The sequence below is a fragment of the Panthera onca genome, chromosome C1, assembly GCF_046562875.1.
Source record: "Panthera onca isolate mPanOnc1 chromosome C1, mPanOnc1 haplotype 2, whole genome shotgun sequence".
Classification (NCBI taxonomy): Eukaryota; Metazoa; Chordata; class Mammalia; order Carnivora; family Felidae; genus Panthera; species Panthera onca.
Genome location: NC_138346.1, coordinates 35,097,660 through 35,113,247, shown reverse-complemented (window position 1 = coordinate 35,113,247; position 15,588 = coordinate 35,097,660). Strand labels below are relative to the sequence as shown.

The 15,588-nt window shown below is 37.6% G+C and overlaps 1 protein-coding gene across 4 annotated transcripts in view; it reads left to right on the top strand.

Moving 5' to 3' along the window:
• Positions 1 to 15,588, top strand: part of BZW1 (basic leucine zipper and W2 domains 1) — a 16,001-nt gene extending 413 nt beyond the window's left edge. For 3 of the 4 annotated variants that reach the window (XM_060622900.3, XM_060622899.3, XM_060622902.3), the window contains exons 2-12: positions 1,087 to 1,160; positions 2,915 to 3,091; positions 5,084 to 5,178; positions 6,133 to 6,198; positions 6,841 to 6,976; positions 7,647 to 7,756; positions 7,901 to 8,071; positions 8,549 to 8,695; positions 9,050 to 9,188; positions 10,562 to 10,684; positions 11,108 to 15,588. In XM_060622900.3, coding sequence (XP_060478883.1) covers positions 1,097 to 1,160; positions 2,915 to 3,091; positions 5,084 to 5,178; positions 6,133 to 6,198; positions 6,841 to 6,976; positions 7,647 to 7,756; positions 7,901 to 8,071; positions 8,549 to 8,695; positions 9,050 to 9,188; positions 10,562 to 10,684; positions 11,108 to 11,139 — 1,260 coding nt within the window. In that variant the 5' untranslated portion in view covers positions 1,087 to 1,096 and the 3' untranslated portion in view covers positions 11,140 to 15,588. Of the gene's footprint in view, positions 1 to 244; positions 382 to 1,086; positions 1,161 to 2,914; positions 3,092 to 5,083; positions 5,179 to 6,132; positions 6,199 to 6,840; positions 6,977 to 7,646; positions 7,757 to 7,900; positions 8,072 to 8,548; positions 8,696 to 9,049; positions 9,189 to 10,561; positions 10,685 to 11,107 lie in introns of those variants that run through there. The other variant, XM_060622898.3, reaches the window with a different exon arrangement.

The following is a 15,588-nucleotide window of genomic DNA, read 5'->3' as shown; positions in this document are numbered from 1 at the left end:
GATCCGGGGCCTGGATTGGAGGTCCACTGCCGCCACCTCAGCAGGGAGGTCGAGGGTCTGCGGCCCGGACCGGGACGTGGGGGCCCGGGGGTGCGCTGCGGCGCCAGAGACCGAGGGACCCTCCCCCCCCCTCCCCCCCCCCCCCCGCAGCGGCCTTGCCTGGCCTGGGTAACAAAGCCGCTGCGGCCTCTGTTGGGTGATGTACGCGTGGGGGGTTCTGGCGGGAGGGGCGGGGGAGCAGCCACCACCTCTGCGGCCGCCTCCACCACCGCTGCTTTCGCTGGAGGGCGGGCGGATGTACGGGGCGGCGGGGCCCCCGGCGCGAAGCGCCTCGGCGCCTGTGGTCCGCTCGTTGCGGCGGCCGCCACCACCGGCGACGGGGTCAGTGGAGAAGGGGCTGCGGGCCGAGAGCTCGCCCCTGCGGCGCCCCGCAGGGGCCGAGGGGTTCTGAGTGGGGGGTGGGTTATCTCGTTCGAGCGGCAGACACAGGAAGGGTGTGGATAGGGAGACACGTGCTCGGGGAGGAGACTTGGATTGCAGGGTACGGGGCAAAGGAGGCTAGGCCGGCTCTCAGTTCATTTTGCAGGCTGGAGTGGTGCAAGCGGCCGCTGCAGTCACGGGCACAACTTCATAGGGTGGTGCTGCTCATAGGCCCACGGTAGAAAGGATTCACCCTTTGACGGTGTCTGAAAATTGACCTACACGGTTTGGATACCTCGCGGCAATGATGGCAATCTCGCTTAGACTTATGTGGTGCTTAGAAGTGGTGGAATATGCAGGCGAATTCAAAGAGGAACGAGGAGGAAACCAAACAATTATGTTTATGATGGGTGATTTGCCCCTAGTCACTATGGTGCTGCTATAAAGTCTTTTAAAAGTGTACTTCACCGTACATCTTCAGAGTTTCTTGTAGGGAGAAATGCAGGATTTGAAGTTACATTAATTCTTGGTGTCTGCCCCAGGTACTGCCAGGCTGAAAGTGTTATATTTGATTTATATTGTGACTACACCAAGGTTTGATGCTTTGTTTTTAGAACAAAATGTTATGGCACTGATATTTTTAAGGCTTTATTTTCCTTTTCTTAGGGTGTCTTTTATGAATAATCAAAAGCAGCAAAAGCCAACGCTATCAGGCCAGCGTTTTAAAACCAGAAAAAGAGGTAAATATGTTTTAAAGTCTCTCTCCAAACTTCCAGAATAACTTTGATATCTTGGTTTTTCTGCCAGGCAATTGCTTAATAGTAAATCTTTTGAGAGAAAATATCAGAAAGGAACTTGAATTTCTAGTTGACTGCCATTTCAGATATACCCTTAATATTTTTACTGCTTTTCTAAGCCTTTAGTTTTTAGCATCAACATATATATCTCTAAGGTTAGTGACTGGTCTTTTTATTGTGAGGATAAAGTACCTTTTTTTTTTTTAAGTATGGAGTGCATTTTCACTAGCTAAATTTTATTTAAGCAGACTTGCTTGAGGGGAAAAGTTAATTTATGAAAGGGAGCTCCTAATGCAATTGCTGATTTTTCCCAAACTTTGTGAAGATTTCTGAGAGAAAAACCAGACTTTACACATGGAAGCTAATTATGGAACAGAGTTCACACTGTCATGTCTTTTGAAATTAAATACTTCTCACAGACAAGTACTAGAATTCTGTTAACTGCTTCTATTAGTGGGTAGTTAGGTGAATATTCTGTAGCAAAGCACTTATTAGTGATACAAAGTTAAGTGGGGTGTGGTCTCAGATATATTTTGTATTGGGCTTAATACTTTCACCAGGATTTTTCAGTGTTATTGTTCAAAAGCCATATTGACCTTATTTTACAGGAGATTTTGAGGAAATAGAACTGGGTCAGCTACTGGTTATAAATTGTTTTTTTCTACCCTGGGTAACAGACACTTTGCGATATATATTACATAATCTTTTGTAATCCCTGATCATAGACTGTCCTCTTGTAGTGGGGAGACTAAACAGTGATTTGATTCTAGTCTTTTCAGATTTCTTTAGATTTCACCTGCTAAATAAATTTTCTCAAGAGGAGGAAGAGGAGTTGGAAACTGAGCAATTCAGCAGTAATAGGGAAAAGTCTGTATCCCCTTGAGGATGTGGTGATACCAAGTCATTTTATTGTTATTAGCATCAGGAAGAGGTGTCACTTCCCCAGTTCCACATTGAGATAACTCATGCCCTCCTAGTTCCTCATGGTGGGGTCCTGGGTAGCATGAACAATCATCCCAGTTTGCCTGGGACTGAAGACAGGACCTAGGCTTTTCAGTGCTAACACAAAGTCTTGGGCAGACAGGGAGGAGTTGGTCACTCTAGGGCTGTGTGAAAATTACGGTAGCATCTAACCTAGATAGGGAAGTCAGCAAAGGCTGGGTATGTCCCTAAGGCACTGTTAAGTACCAAATGAATGATTTAAAACAAACATACAAACATAAAGTGTTATGGGCATTTAAAGAAAAGAATCAAGAGCTCCAGCATTTAGACAGAATTTCACTCAAGAATAAAATTTACCTGAAGTTTAGAGGATGTCCTAAATTTCAGAAGAGCCCAGAGGCAATAGGAGAGCATTTGGAGTAGAAATTGCCTCCTGGCAGTAGGAACACACTAGCTCATTTAACTCCTCATTTATGAGACTTGTGTGAAAAAAATAGTAGGAGAAAAGCCACACAATTCTTGTGACTAGGCAGTCATGCCTTGCATTTGCAGAGGTTATGTGTAGTCTTTTATTGTGTCTGCTTGCATTGCAGGTCTTGGGTAAGCTTTGTGTTTTGTTTTTTTCAGGTGTTGAAATAAATGAGATTGTGATACATGTGGTTAACTTATTCAGTAGTTACACTTTCATAAGGTGGTGGTTTCATGGCATTTTGGTAAGCCTTTTAAAACTAAATGTTGTGGGGTTTTCCCCCCAGATGAAAAAGAGAGGTTTGACCCTACTCAGTTTCAAGACTGTATTATTCAAGGCTTAACTGAAACTGGTACTGATTTGGAAGCAGTAGCAAAGTTTCTTGATGCTTCTGGAGCAAAACTTGATTACCGCCGATATGCAGAAACACTCTTTGACATTCTGGTGGCTGGCGGAATGCTGGGTAAGTGTCTGGGTTTTGTGGGAAATGTGATGTATAGAGATTATGTGGAATCCAGAACATGGACTGTTTGACAAACCTGTCAAATTAGGGTGGCTTTGTTTTTGGCTTTTTTACTTTCTTAGGATTTTTCCATTCCCCCCGCCCCCAGGTCATAGTAGTTTAGCAAATTATCTTGCTCTGTCTAGCTTTATAGTTGAAATCTGTTAGAAAATCATAACATTTGGAGATGACTTTTCTGATATGTACATCCCTACTACATCCCCAATCAGTAATTTTTCCAAACTGTGTTTGAAAACTCTCCATTAATGGAGAAATCTTAGCCTCTTATGTAGTCTTATGAAATACTACTTCTGTGTGCCTGAGGACTAATCCTACATTCTTCAGTACATTAGCCACAATCACTTAGAGTTTGGCTAATATAAATTGAGATGTCCTATAAGTGTCAAATATACGTTGAATTTTAAAGACTTGATATAAAAAAGAATGTAAGACATGTCAATAATATTTTGAATACTGAAATGTTAGAATCAATATTTTTGATATGTTGGATTAGAGTATATTAAAATTGCACCCTTTTTTGGGGGGGGGGGGGGAGAGAAAGAGCCTGAGCCAGGGAGAGGGGCAGAGAAACTCATTTTTTTATAAGGAACAACTAAGACAGTTTACAGGTTTTCTTAATGTTTATTTATCTTGGGGGGGGGGGGGGTGCCACAGAGTGAGAGATTCCCAAGCAGGCTCTGCACAGAACCCAGTGTGGGGCTCAAACTCATGAAGTGTGAGATCATGACCTGAGCCAAAATCAAGAGTTGGATGCTTAACTGACTGAGCCACCCTAGGCACCCTCGGAGGGACTCTTAAGTAGGCTCCACGCCCAGCAAAGAGCCCTGACACACATGGGGTTCTTAAAACTGCAAGATCATGACCTGAGCCGGAATCAAAAGTTGGGCACTTAACTGAGCCACCCAGGTGCCCCTGTTTTTAATATTTTTAATGAAGTTACTAGAAGATATAAAATTACATCATGTGGCTCACATTATGTTTCTTTTGCACAGCACTGCTCTAACTTCCACCTCCACCCTCACCAGCTCAGGATGTCTTAAAAGAATGTGCCATTTAGTTAAATATCTTCAAATGATGGTGATAATTTCATTTCCATAGCTCTTTAAGACATTTCAAAATGTTTTCACAGTGATATGATATTGATCCTCAAGGCCAGGCTGATAGAATCAGAACTCTTATTTGTAAGCCTGCAGAATGGAGGCTTAAAAGGCTTCAGTAACTTACATGCAGTCAAATAATTACTCAGTGGTGGAACCAAGGAACTTAACGTTCATATGTTCTAATATATTCCATTATATTAGCAGTTTGTAGTAAAAAATACCTATTTTCTATTTACAATACTAACCCTAAATCTGCTTTTAAAATCCTTTTTCAAACCTTTACTAAGGAAATTTTCAAATATATCCTAAAGAGAATAGTAAAATGAACTTCTTGGCTGTTACCCTACTTAATTGTTAACAGTCTTAGTCTGGCTGTGTTCCCCCTGACTTCATCCCCCTACCCCATATTTCAAAGTGTATATCAGACTCACTTTATCCATAAATACTTACAAATGTATATGAAAGGTAAAGACTAACTTGTAAGTTTTTATGGCCCAGCCTCTTAGGAAGCTTGAAGGGTTGTTTTCTGTATGGAAAGTTATGTTATCAAAAACAACTTAAAACATCTCCACTTGAGTGACAGATTTGGTACTGTTGAATGGTTAATGCAGTGAGTTTAACTGGGTTGCTGAAGGGGGTTATTCTCTCAAGTTGTTTCACTTTGTTCACCAACCAACCATGTTGCTTTTGAGATAGTGACTTTGCTCTCAGATCATCTTTTAGAATTTGTATCATTTTATTTTATAATGAGAATCCTTCTAGAAAGTAAGATTGAAATAATTACTAATTTTAAATGAAGGTCACTGCAAATTTTTTGTAAAATATACCTTAGCCCCAGGTGGTACACTGGCAGATGACATGATGCGTACAGATGTCTGTGTGTTCGCAGCACAAGAAGACCTAGAAACCATGCAAGCATTTGCTCAGGTAAATGAAACTATATATTTATTTCAGTTAGCTATTCTCCGTCTGAATAGGAGTAGTCTGCTTTTAAGAGGTTGCAAATAGAAAGTTGAAGGAATCTGAACTGAAGATTTAGAGATACTTTTTGGTGTAATATTAACGAACTAGAAATTTCAAATGTGTTGAGGAAAACAAAGTAGAAAAGATTGAATTATTTTCCTGTTTGTCCCTTTGGAATTAATCCATTTTTAAGGAAAACCCTCAAACTGAAAAGGAAAATCATTTCCTTGTCATTTCATTCAATTAATGTTTATTTTTTTTTGAGACAGAGAGAGACAGAGCATGAGCAGGGGAGGGGCAGAGAGAGAGGGAGACACAGAATCTGAACCAGGCTCCAGGCTCTGAGCTGTCAGCACAGAGCCCGACCCGGGGCTCGAACCCACGAACTGTGAGATCATGACCTCACAGTTAAGTCGGACGCTTAACCGACTGAGCCACCCAGGCGCCCTGCCTGTAACTTTTTAAAGATGAATGAGTTAATAGGCAGATTAGCTTACCAATCAAAATTTCATTCAAAGGTTTCATACATAGTTTGTGTTATTGTAAGCAAAGAATTCAAGTGCTCCTAACCTAGAAATTTGTTACCTGTCTTTGGGAAAGTAGAACTATATTCTCTGATCTTATTCTGTTAATAATCCTACAGATGGGTAAATGACTTGTATTTAAGCAATAAATAGTCCTTGCTTTAATATCTGGCAATAAAAATCTATCGTGGGTGGCTATTAAAGTGTTATATTGTAAGTTTTGAGAGTTGACAGATTCTTCCCAAGCGGGCTTTTTAAATAGCTTGTAAATTCTTATATCCAGTGGAAGTTTCCCTTCTTTGATGCTCTAAAGATACTGTGAGATACTCAGATCTTTTAGGAATCTGGCATCTGTAGATATCAAGTTATTAAATTCCGTTACTGTTCTTCATAGGTTTTTAACAAGTTAATCAGGCGCTACAAATACCTGGAGAAAGGTTTTGAAGATGAGGTAAAAAAGGTATGAACAACAGTATGCTTTGTGGATACAGAAGGTTGGGGTCAAAGAGGGGAACATTAAATCTTAATTTTGCCACAGATTTGAGAGGATTTTAGGTATTTAGGTAGACTGTCATTGAAATGTGATTTGGGGGTGTATCATTTAGTTTAATTTGCTACGGGGGTATATCATTTAGTTTAATTTGCTACACAGTGTTTCCTAGCTTTGTGTCCAAACAAGTGGCAAAAAAACTAAAGACCAAAATGGGGTTTGTTCAAAAGATACAGTAAGATCAGAGTTAAGCAGATTGAGAAAGAAATTTAGCATACTTGATATTGAAGTCTTAGTCTATATATAGGTAAATGAAAAAATGTAGTAATGTTAATAGTAACATCAGGTTTCAACCTGTTCTAATTATTAACTCATGTAATACAGAAACCCTGTGAGGCAAGTTTTATTATCCACATACATATATGTGAGGAAACTGAGGCACAGAGGATAAGTAACTTGCTCAGGATCACTCAGCTAGTGTTACTATAACTAAGACTAAAACTTGGATGGTTAGACCCCAGAGCCCACACTTTTAATCAGTACAGGTTGCTTTACTATGTCTCTTTATATAATACAGTTGCTCTTTTAACCTTTAACTATTTACTTTTATAGCTGCTGCTGTTCTTAAAGGGTTTTTCAGAGTCGGAGAGGAACAAGCTGGCTATGTTGACTGGTGTTCTTCTGGCTAATGGAACACTTAATGCATCCATTCTTAATAGCCTTTATAATGAGAATTTGGTTAAAGAAGGTAATCAGCCTTTAGTAAAGAATTGTCTTTAGTTGTGTGAAGGTGAGGATACCAAAGAGCATGAAAGATGTACTGATATAAAAACTAGGATATAACTTACATAGATTTGATTTGTGTAATAGTCTTAGTTTTTTAACTATCTTTAAATTTCATAAAATAAAACTCATTAGATATTTAATATATACCTTTGGCTGTCTTTAGGTATATAGCAGATGTGGTTATAACTTAAAAAGAGAAATGCCAGGGAAACCCAGAAAGATTAATTCCAATTGGGAGACTTGGGAAAGTCAGAGAAAGTGACTTTAGGGAGAATGTCAAGCCAAAAAGAAAATAAGTTGCCTGATGTAATTTTCATAGTTAAATAATTCTGTTAAAATAAAAACAAAACTTTTTAAAAACTAGACTACTGAGTGTTTAATGTGCCCTATTTCCCACAACAGCCCTGTCAAGTGTAAGAACTGTTACACTCATTTTACACATTAGAAAGCAGTTTAATAACTAAAAGTACCTAACTAGCAAATGAGACAATAGAGAAATTGGAGTGAAATGGTAAGCAGCTTAGTGGCAGAGGGAAGTTTGGGGATAAAGGGAGTAAGTCTGTGGTTGAAATGGGGAGATAGAATGGTTGAAATCCACTTGTTTCTGCTAAGTAAGCTCTTTTGTTCTACAGGGGTTTCAGCAGCTTTTGCTGTAAAGCTCTTTAAATCATGGATAAATGAAAAAGACATCAATGCAGTAGCTGCAAGTCTTCGGAAAGTCAGCATGGATAACAGACTGATGGTTTGTAACTTTTTTCATTCTTCCCATTCTTGCCAACACTTCAAGTGTGACAAGGGAACTTTCTCATTTCTAATCTGTGAAAAGAAGTGGTTTTTTACTGATACTATTTAAAGACCACTTGACCAGATTAAATTCTCCTTTCAGGAACTTTTTCCTGCCAATAAACAAAGTGTTGAACACTTCACGAAGTATTTTACTGAGGCAGGCTTGAAAGAACTTTCAGAATATGTTCGGAATCAACAAACCATAGGAGCTCGAAAGGAACTCCAGAAAGAACTTCAAGAACAGATGTCCCGTGGTGATCCATTTAAGGATGTAAGATATTTTTGTTTAAACCATCTTTACGAACTAACTAGAACTTAAATAAAATTTTAGAAAAAATAAGCCATCTCTATGATTTTTTGTTCACTTGAGAAGCTTTAAGGTATTTCACCAGAGTGAGTTTTAATTAGTGGCTGTTGAATTATGTGCTGGGGCTTTTCATTAGCCTTCTTCACATTTAATGCTTTACTAGTGCCCAGAAATTATAGGGCTTGGGGATTTTGTAGGGTTCAAGCCAGTGAATAGATTTTATGTTTCCATCCCCATCCTTTTCCAACTGGTTTGCCTGTGTGTAAATTAAGGCTTGGACTAGAGGTCCATCCCTTCCAGTTCTAAAAGTTCTCTGATTATATGTGGTACACGTGTGGTTCCGTTGCTAGTTGTGTTTTTATGTTTTTGTAAAAGGTCTAAGATTGATGTGTAGAGTATACATATCAAAACTGATTTACTAAATTGGGATTCTTTTTGCAGATAATTTTGTATGTCAAGGAGGAGATGAAAAAAAACAACATCCCAGAACCCGTTGTCATTGGAATAGTCTGGTCCAGCGTAATGAGCACTGTGGAATGGAACAAAAAGGAGGAGCTTGTAGCGGAGCAAGCCATCAAGCACTTGAAGGTAAGTCTGACTTCACCTTTCTTTGGCTCACGGTTTAAAAACAAATACATGTTTAAAAATAGCATTGGCCTGAAATTTGTTGTTTGCTTTTGAGGGAGTATTGGAAAATATGAGCATTCCTTATTTATTCTCTAAAATACTAACATTGTATTGACAGTTGTCTGGAATCCCTGGTGCAGACAGTATTGCTTGGTTGGCTTAGTTGCTTAGAGAGCCTTCTGCTTAATTTAAGTTTCCATTACATAGAATATAATTTACAGTGATTTTGAAAGATCTGTTCTGTATTTTAGGAATTTTGAAATGGCTGGTCATTATAAGAAGTGACTACATTTTTTTCTCTTTTCCCTTTAAAAGCAATACAGCCCTCTACTTGCTGCCTTTACTACTCAAGGTCAGTCTGAGCTGACTCTGTTACTGAAGATTCAGGAGTATTGCTATGACAACATTCATTTCATGAAAGCCTTCCAGAAAATAGTGGTGCTTTTTTATAAAGGTAATTTAAATTTTGGATTTTGTGAATACATTTAATAAAAATCCTAAAATACTCCTCTAATAATTTCAGTGAGTCTGAACATTAGCTCCATAAAATATTTTACTCTAATCATAGGACTGAATTGTCTCTAATTGAATTGGGTGCTTTTTAGTGTATTAATATCCAAACATCTTTAAACCTTATTAATAAGTTAAAATCTAAAACCTTCTTGGTGTGGCCTCAAACTTTGTCTCCTGTTCTCTACCAGTTCTCTTCCCCAGACACACTCTTCACATCTCTGTAGTCTTTGGCCCATGACAAGTTGACTTCCCTTCTTCACTCTACCCCATTAGCCATCTTGTCCTTCAAGATCAGTTCAAAATGCTCTGGTAAAACCTTCTATTTCAGTTATTATTCCCTTTTCTGTGATCCCTATTTCAGAAAACTGATCTAAAGTGGTTAATAAAGATAAGGACTTTGTTGGGAGAGAGCCCATTGCAATATATGTAGATTACTATCGTTGTTAATAATGTTTGGGTGTTTTTAAACATCTGTTTTTGAGAGCATGCTCGTGAGTGGGCGAGAGGCAGAGATAGAGGCACAGAGGATCTGAAGTGGATTCTGTGCTGAAAGCAGTGAGCCAAATGCACAGCTTGAACTCAGAAACTGAAGTCATGACCTGAGCCAAAGTTGGACACTCAACAGACTGAGCCACCCAGGCACCCCTGTTTTTTTGTTTTTTGGGTTTTGGTGTTTTTTGTTTTTCTTTTTTTTTTGAAGGGAGAGAGAGTGTGCTCACGCAAGCTGGGAGGATCCCAAGCAGGCTCCACGCTATCAGCTTAAGCTCAGAACCTATGAGATCATGACCTGAGCCGAAACCAAGAGTCAGATGCTTAACCTGCTGAGTTTAATGAATTATTGATCAAGTATCACTGATTACTTAATCATAAGGTTTCTCAACCTTGGTATTCCAGATATTTTGCGCCATTTAACTCTTGTTCGTAACAATCCTGTGCCTTATAGAGTATTGAGTAGCATTTCTCCTCAGTGTAACAATCAAGAATGTCTCTAAACATTGTCAGATGTCCCAGCACGGGGATGGGGTGTGTCAAGTTACCTTCAGTTGAGAAAGTCACTGGTTTAGTGAGTGTTTTTCCTAGCTGTAGGTTCCTATGTTGGCAAGAAGTTGACAAAACATTTCTTTATGTAGGTTTCTCATTTTATCTTTTCTATTTTTCTTTAAAAATTGAAGAAACCAGTTGAGTGTTCTGAATACAATTGTTGTTTTTACTTGACTTCAGTAGGCTATTTTTTACCATGCACACATCTGTACCTTACGTGGCATCTGACTCTGCCTGAAAAACTCCCAGATGTAATGATGACTCTCTTTCTAGCTGAAGTCCTGAGTGAAGAGCCCATTCTGAAGTGGTATAAAGATGCTCATGTTGCAAAGGGGAAAAGTGTCTTCCTTGAGCAAATGAAAAAGTTTGTAGAGTGGCTCAAAAATGCCGAAGAAGGTAAGTCTTTTACTTGGTGCAATTTGTTTGGTAAGCTGGAGAACTAATTTTAATGTGGCCATTGTATATGCCACCTTTTTTTATTCATATACCATTCTGTACCTTGAATACAGACTTTCATTCATTTCTGACAGATCTGCAAATACTCATTTACTTTAAGGCAGGTAGGGAGAGCTTGGCTTTAAATATTGAAGTATTTTGATGGCTTGGCCATTAGACATTCTGAGGAGGAAAATTGAAAAGATTGAGACTTTAATATTCATGAATTTTGAGATGTATAAATGAAGGCTTGTGAATATCCTCATAAGTGGGGGATTATTAACAATATATCTTAATTATATTAAAAATCTTCAAAGTTATAAATGGGGACTTTTGTTTTCTTTTATTGTATAATGCTTGACTGCATCTTTTCCCCTTTTCTAGAATCTGAGTCTGAAGCTGAAGAAGGTGACTGAATTTTGAAACTACACCCTCAGTAAAGCAAACAGGAGTTGTAGATAAAATGTCATGTCTCATGTGTCCTGGTTCTTACATCTTCCTACCTCCCTATATCAAGCATGATATAAGGGCTTTCATGGCAAATTTTATTTTAAATGTTTCTATGGTTACTGGAAATGTTGGGTTTAGTTTCTAAAACCATGTTTTAAGTAGCTACAGGAGCTATAGATTTGAATCTAATGTTGCATTAGTCTTTTCAGTTATCTTCTACCTCCTGTATTTTCTACTGTAATAATGTAATTTAAGGCCTTCCACAATGAACAGTTCACTTTATTCCCTGGGTTTTCTATATAAACAGTTTTCAAGATATGATTTGGTTAAAAATAATTTGTTATAAAAATTCTGTTTGCAAATTAAACTGTAAAAGTATCCAAAGTCTCAAAAGGCAATGATTTGTGTGATAATTTAGTATGCCCAAAGCCCTGCTCATCAATGAAAATCTCATATACAGTAATTGAATTCATTAACATGAATCTTGAGTATTTGGACCGTTGCTTGCATGTTGGTATTTTCTTGCATTTTTAACCCTGGATGTCCTTGAGCTCAATTGTTTGCTCTATGGTTTTTATTCTTTAGTAAAGCCATGGAGAACAAGCTTGAAAGCGAGTTGTTTGGGAAATTGTGTATGACAGAGGTGGTGGGAAGAAGAAAGTTGAGCTTGTTCTCATTAAAAACTTTTGCATTCAGTTTGTATCTTTCCAGGCAAAACCAATGGATATTCTTTTCATACAGCCATTTTCAAATGTACCTTAGAAAAATCTTGTCATTTAAAGTATTTTACGCTTGTCATGCACTTAGATTGAAAGGAAAGGGACTCATAAAATAGTGTGCGTGCCTGCCTGGCTCAGTTAGAAGAGAGCATGTGAATCTTAATCTCACCATGGATTCGAGCCTCACATTGGGTGCAGAGATTACTTTTTTAAAAAAATAAAAATAGTATGAGTAAAGGAAGTGACTATCAAATCCCAGGAAGTTGTTAAATATTAAGTGGTCAGCATGTTCTGAGACTCTAAATGTAACTCATTTCCTCTTGCCTTAGAGTATTTGTTGTAAAGAATGAAGTGCAATGATGATACATTCCCACTTGATCATGTTGGATCAACTTCATTCTCTTGACATCCTTTTAAATAACTCAAGCATCTGGCTATTAACAATACCCTAGTTTCCATCTTTTTAAATTGCCATGAGCCAAATATCTCTTATATATAATTGATCCATTTATTTCAATGGCTGCCTTTTAATTTCCATCTTTCTTTTCTTGCTGCTACCCGTATATATATTATATATATGTTATATATATGTTATATATATATATATATATATATATATATATATATATATATGTAGTCATTAGAAAACAAAAAATGACCACCACTTTGGTGGAGAGACTTCATATTAATAAAGTGAACATTTTGAAAAGGTTTTTTTTTTTGTTGGGAAAAGAAACCAACTTAGAATGATGCCACCACACTGAATGGAAATTGCCCCTTTCAAAGGTGCCGTTCTTAGGAGCCAAGAATTCGGTGTTTAAAAGTTCATCTTGAGGGAATATGTGTAATATAATTTGAAGTAAAGGTGTAGTGACCTTATGAAGAACATAACTGATACCATTATGAATGGGGTGAAATTGTTAAAGGAATAACTTTGATAGTTTTAATGCACAGGCAAAATGTATTCACTAGGTTTCTACATAGTGATCTGCTTTTACTTTGTAATTTGTAGTCCTCAAAAGACTTTTTTTCAAAAATAATAAAGTCCATCCTTACGCCTAGGTTATAGGTCAGTCTTCTTTAGTTTTTTGTTGGTTTTTTTTTTTTTGGTGTATTCCATGTTTATACCTAGGAATAGCTGTACGTTATGCGTTCAGACAACGTCTCTACTGTGCAAGCATTTAATAATCGTCCTTTTCATCCTATGATTCCCTAACTATAACACCCACACAGAATTCCAGTGTAGCGGAAACTACATTAATATTTCTATAGCCAAACCATTGCATGTTACTGTCGTACAAAGTGTACCCTATTTTATTATATACTGTGTATAGTGAAAGAGTGTGTAGTCTTCCAGAACTACATTATGATCTTTGTCTGATCATAGTTTTTTTCTTCATAATGACAAAGTAGTATTTACTTACTACAATGTTACAGTAAATGGATAAGTCACCTGTGATACTATAAAGAAAGGGAATGCTTCCTAAAGACTACAGATTTTCATTTTGAATTATAAGTGGAATTTTGGAACTTGGCTGCCAACGCCCACCTATGGCCTCAAATATTTACTGCTTAATCTAGATGTTAAAATTGTACTTGTAATTATAATTGGATAATGTTAGCTGATTTTCCTAACTTGGTGTCAGTTTCCAAGGATAAGTCGTCTTTTAAGTGCCATAATTAAATATGTTTAGAGCTGATCCTAAGTTTCTTAATTATTCTGGGAGTATTGTCCTAGAGATATTTGTTTGTTCTTACGAAAACTCCAAATACAAAAATGCCACAGGAAATTTTGACATAGCATAGTGATGGTGGGGAGAGGAAACGTGTGTGACTAAGAGATGTATCTGCGTTGTACATGAAAAAGAATAAGGGTGATTGGGGGGGAGCCCTTCTCGGGTGGTATCACCCCTATTGTGACCTAATGTATCTTTTTAAAGGGGAGGGGACCTAAAGATAAACATTTTCATTTGCAGATATATCTTTATGTATATCCATATCCTGAGGCAGTATTTTAATCATTTCCCATTGGTTTTGAAGATTTTAACAGATTGTTGATTGTAACTGTATCATAAGTAGAATCATTTGGAATTCTAATCTATAAAAATCAATTAAAACCCTGTGTAGCAGTTTATAATTAAAGTTGCTAGGCATAACGCTTAGATAATGGTATTGAAATTTTACTGATGAAACTACAGGAGATTCAGGAAATGACAGAACTGTTGGTTGGCTTTAAGTGTAACAGATGCCAAAATTTTAGTGTGCAGTATTACTTGGACTACTGAATGACCTTTGTAAAAATTTTCCTCAGATGCTATTTACAGGTGCCATGTAAAATAGGTAAAGCATTTGTGAGAGTTCTGGTAAATTGCCTTGCTATGATTTCTTTATGTAAAGTAGTAAGTAGTCCTTTAGTATTGATATAAAGTGTTTCTGTTTACCAGCTTACTGAGGCCTAAAGGTTTAAAATATAATTAAATAATAGGTTGTTCAGTGGGCTTTATTTAGGTGGACTCTAGTAGATGTGATAAGTACTTTTAAAAACGAATTGCAGTGGATATGAGCTAAACCCAATCTTTTTTTTTTAATGTTTTGTTTTTATTTATTTTGAGAGAGGGAGAGGATCTCAAGCAGGCTCCACATTGTCCATGCATTGAGCCTGACGTGGGGTTCAATCTCACAAACCGTGAGATCATGACGTGACCCGAAAAATGAAGAGTCAGCCTCTTGACCAACTGGGCCACCCAGGCACCCCTGACCTAAACCCAGTCTTACCCATACAGTTATACATAATTTCGAAACTTGGTGTGGATCAGAAAGGTTTCCCAACCCCCTTTCCTTCCCTACTTTCCCTCCCCTGTTTTAACTGGGCAATTAGCAGCCATATCAAATCCAACCTTTTTTGATTTCCATGCATTTATATTTTTTTCTTTAGAATTATAGTCTCCTCTCTCCCAATAATTGAAAAAAGGATGAGGATACTTTACAGATGCACTCAGTCACTGTCAATTTAGTAACTTTTAAAAACCTTATATAAATTAAAAGTTCAACTGTTTGTAGTGCCCTAGAGGAAACACTAGTAAAAAATCTGCCAAGTCCTTTGTTTTGTAGACTGTCTAGAGGGACCAAGACCTTGTTCAAACTATGATCAGAATGTTTATGGTTGTATTAGTGCAGGCTTGAGAACTATGCATTAAGTGTATACAGTGAATTTGGGGTGTTACAAAGTTATCAGATACAGTTGAGCTGTTCCATTTCAGGAGTTCCCGGTCTGTGTGACCATTTTACAATACTGAAGGGAAAAAAGTTTAAACCTTTTTTTTTTCCTTTTTTAGTTAAAATTTCGAAGGCTGTGCTTAAACACTTGACTTAGAGGTAAACCTATTGTGTGACCCATTACAGACTGCAGCCTCTATTACTTCAAAAATCTGTTTTGTGTTCTCTGGCATCTTAAGAATATTTTCTCTGTAAATACACCTCATTTCCATTCTAGTTAGGAGTAACGGACCCCGGCATGGCAAACAGTTGAAGAGCGGAGAAAACTGGATAGCTGATACTACAGATAGTTGTTGGACCACCTCCAGTCCAGCCATCCAAACCAGTAATTCCATTGCTGCATTATTTGTGTTAACTGTGAAATTGGCTTCTTGTCTGTACCCTTGAAGTTGAATAAAATTTCATGAGATTCTTTGTTAA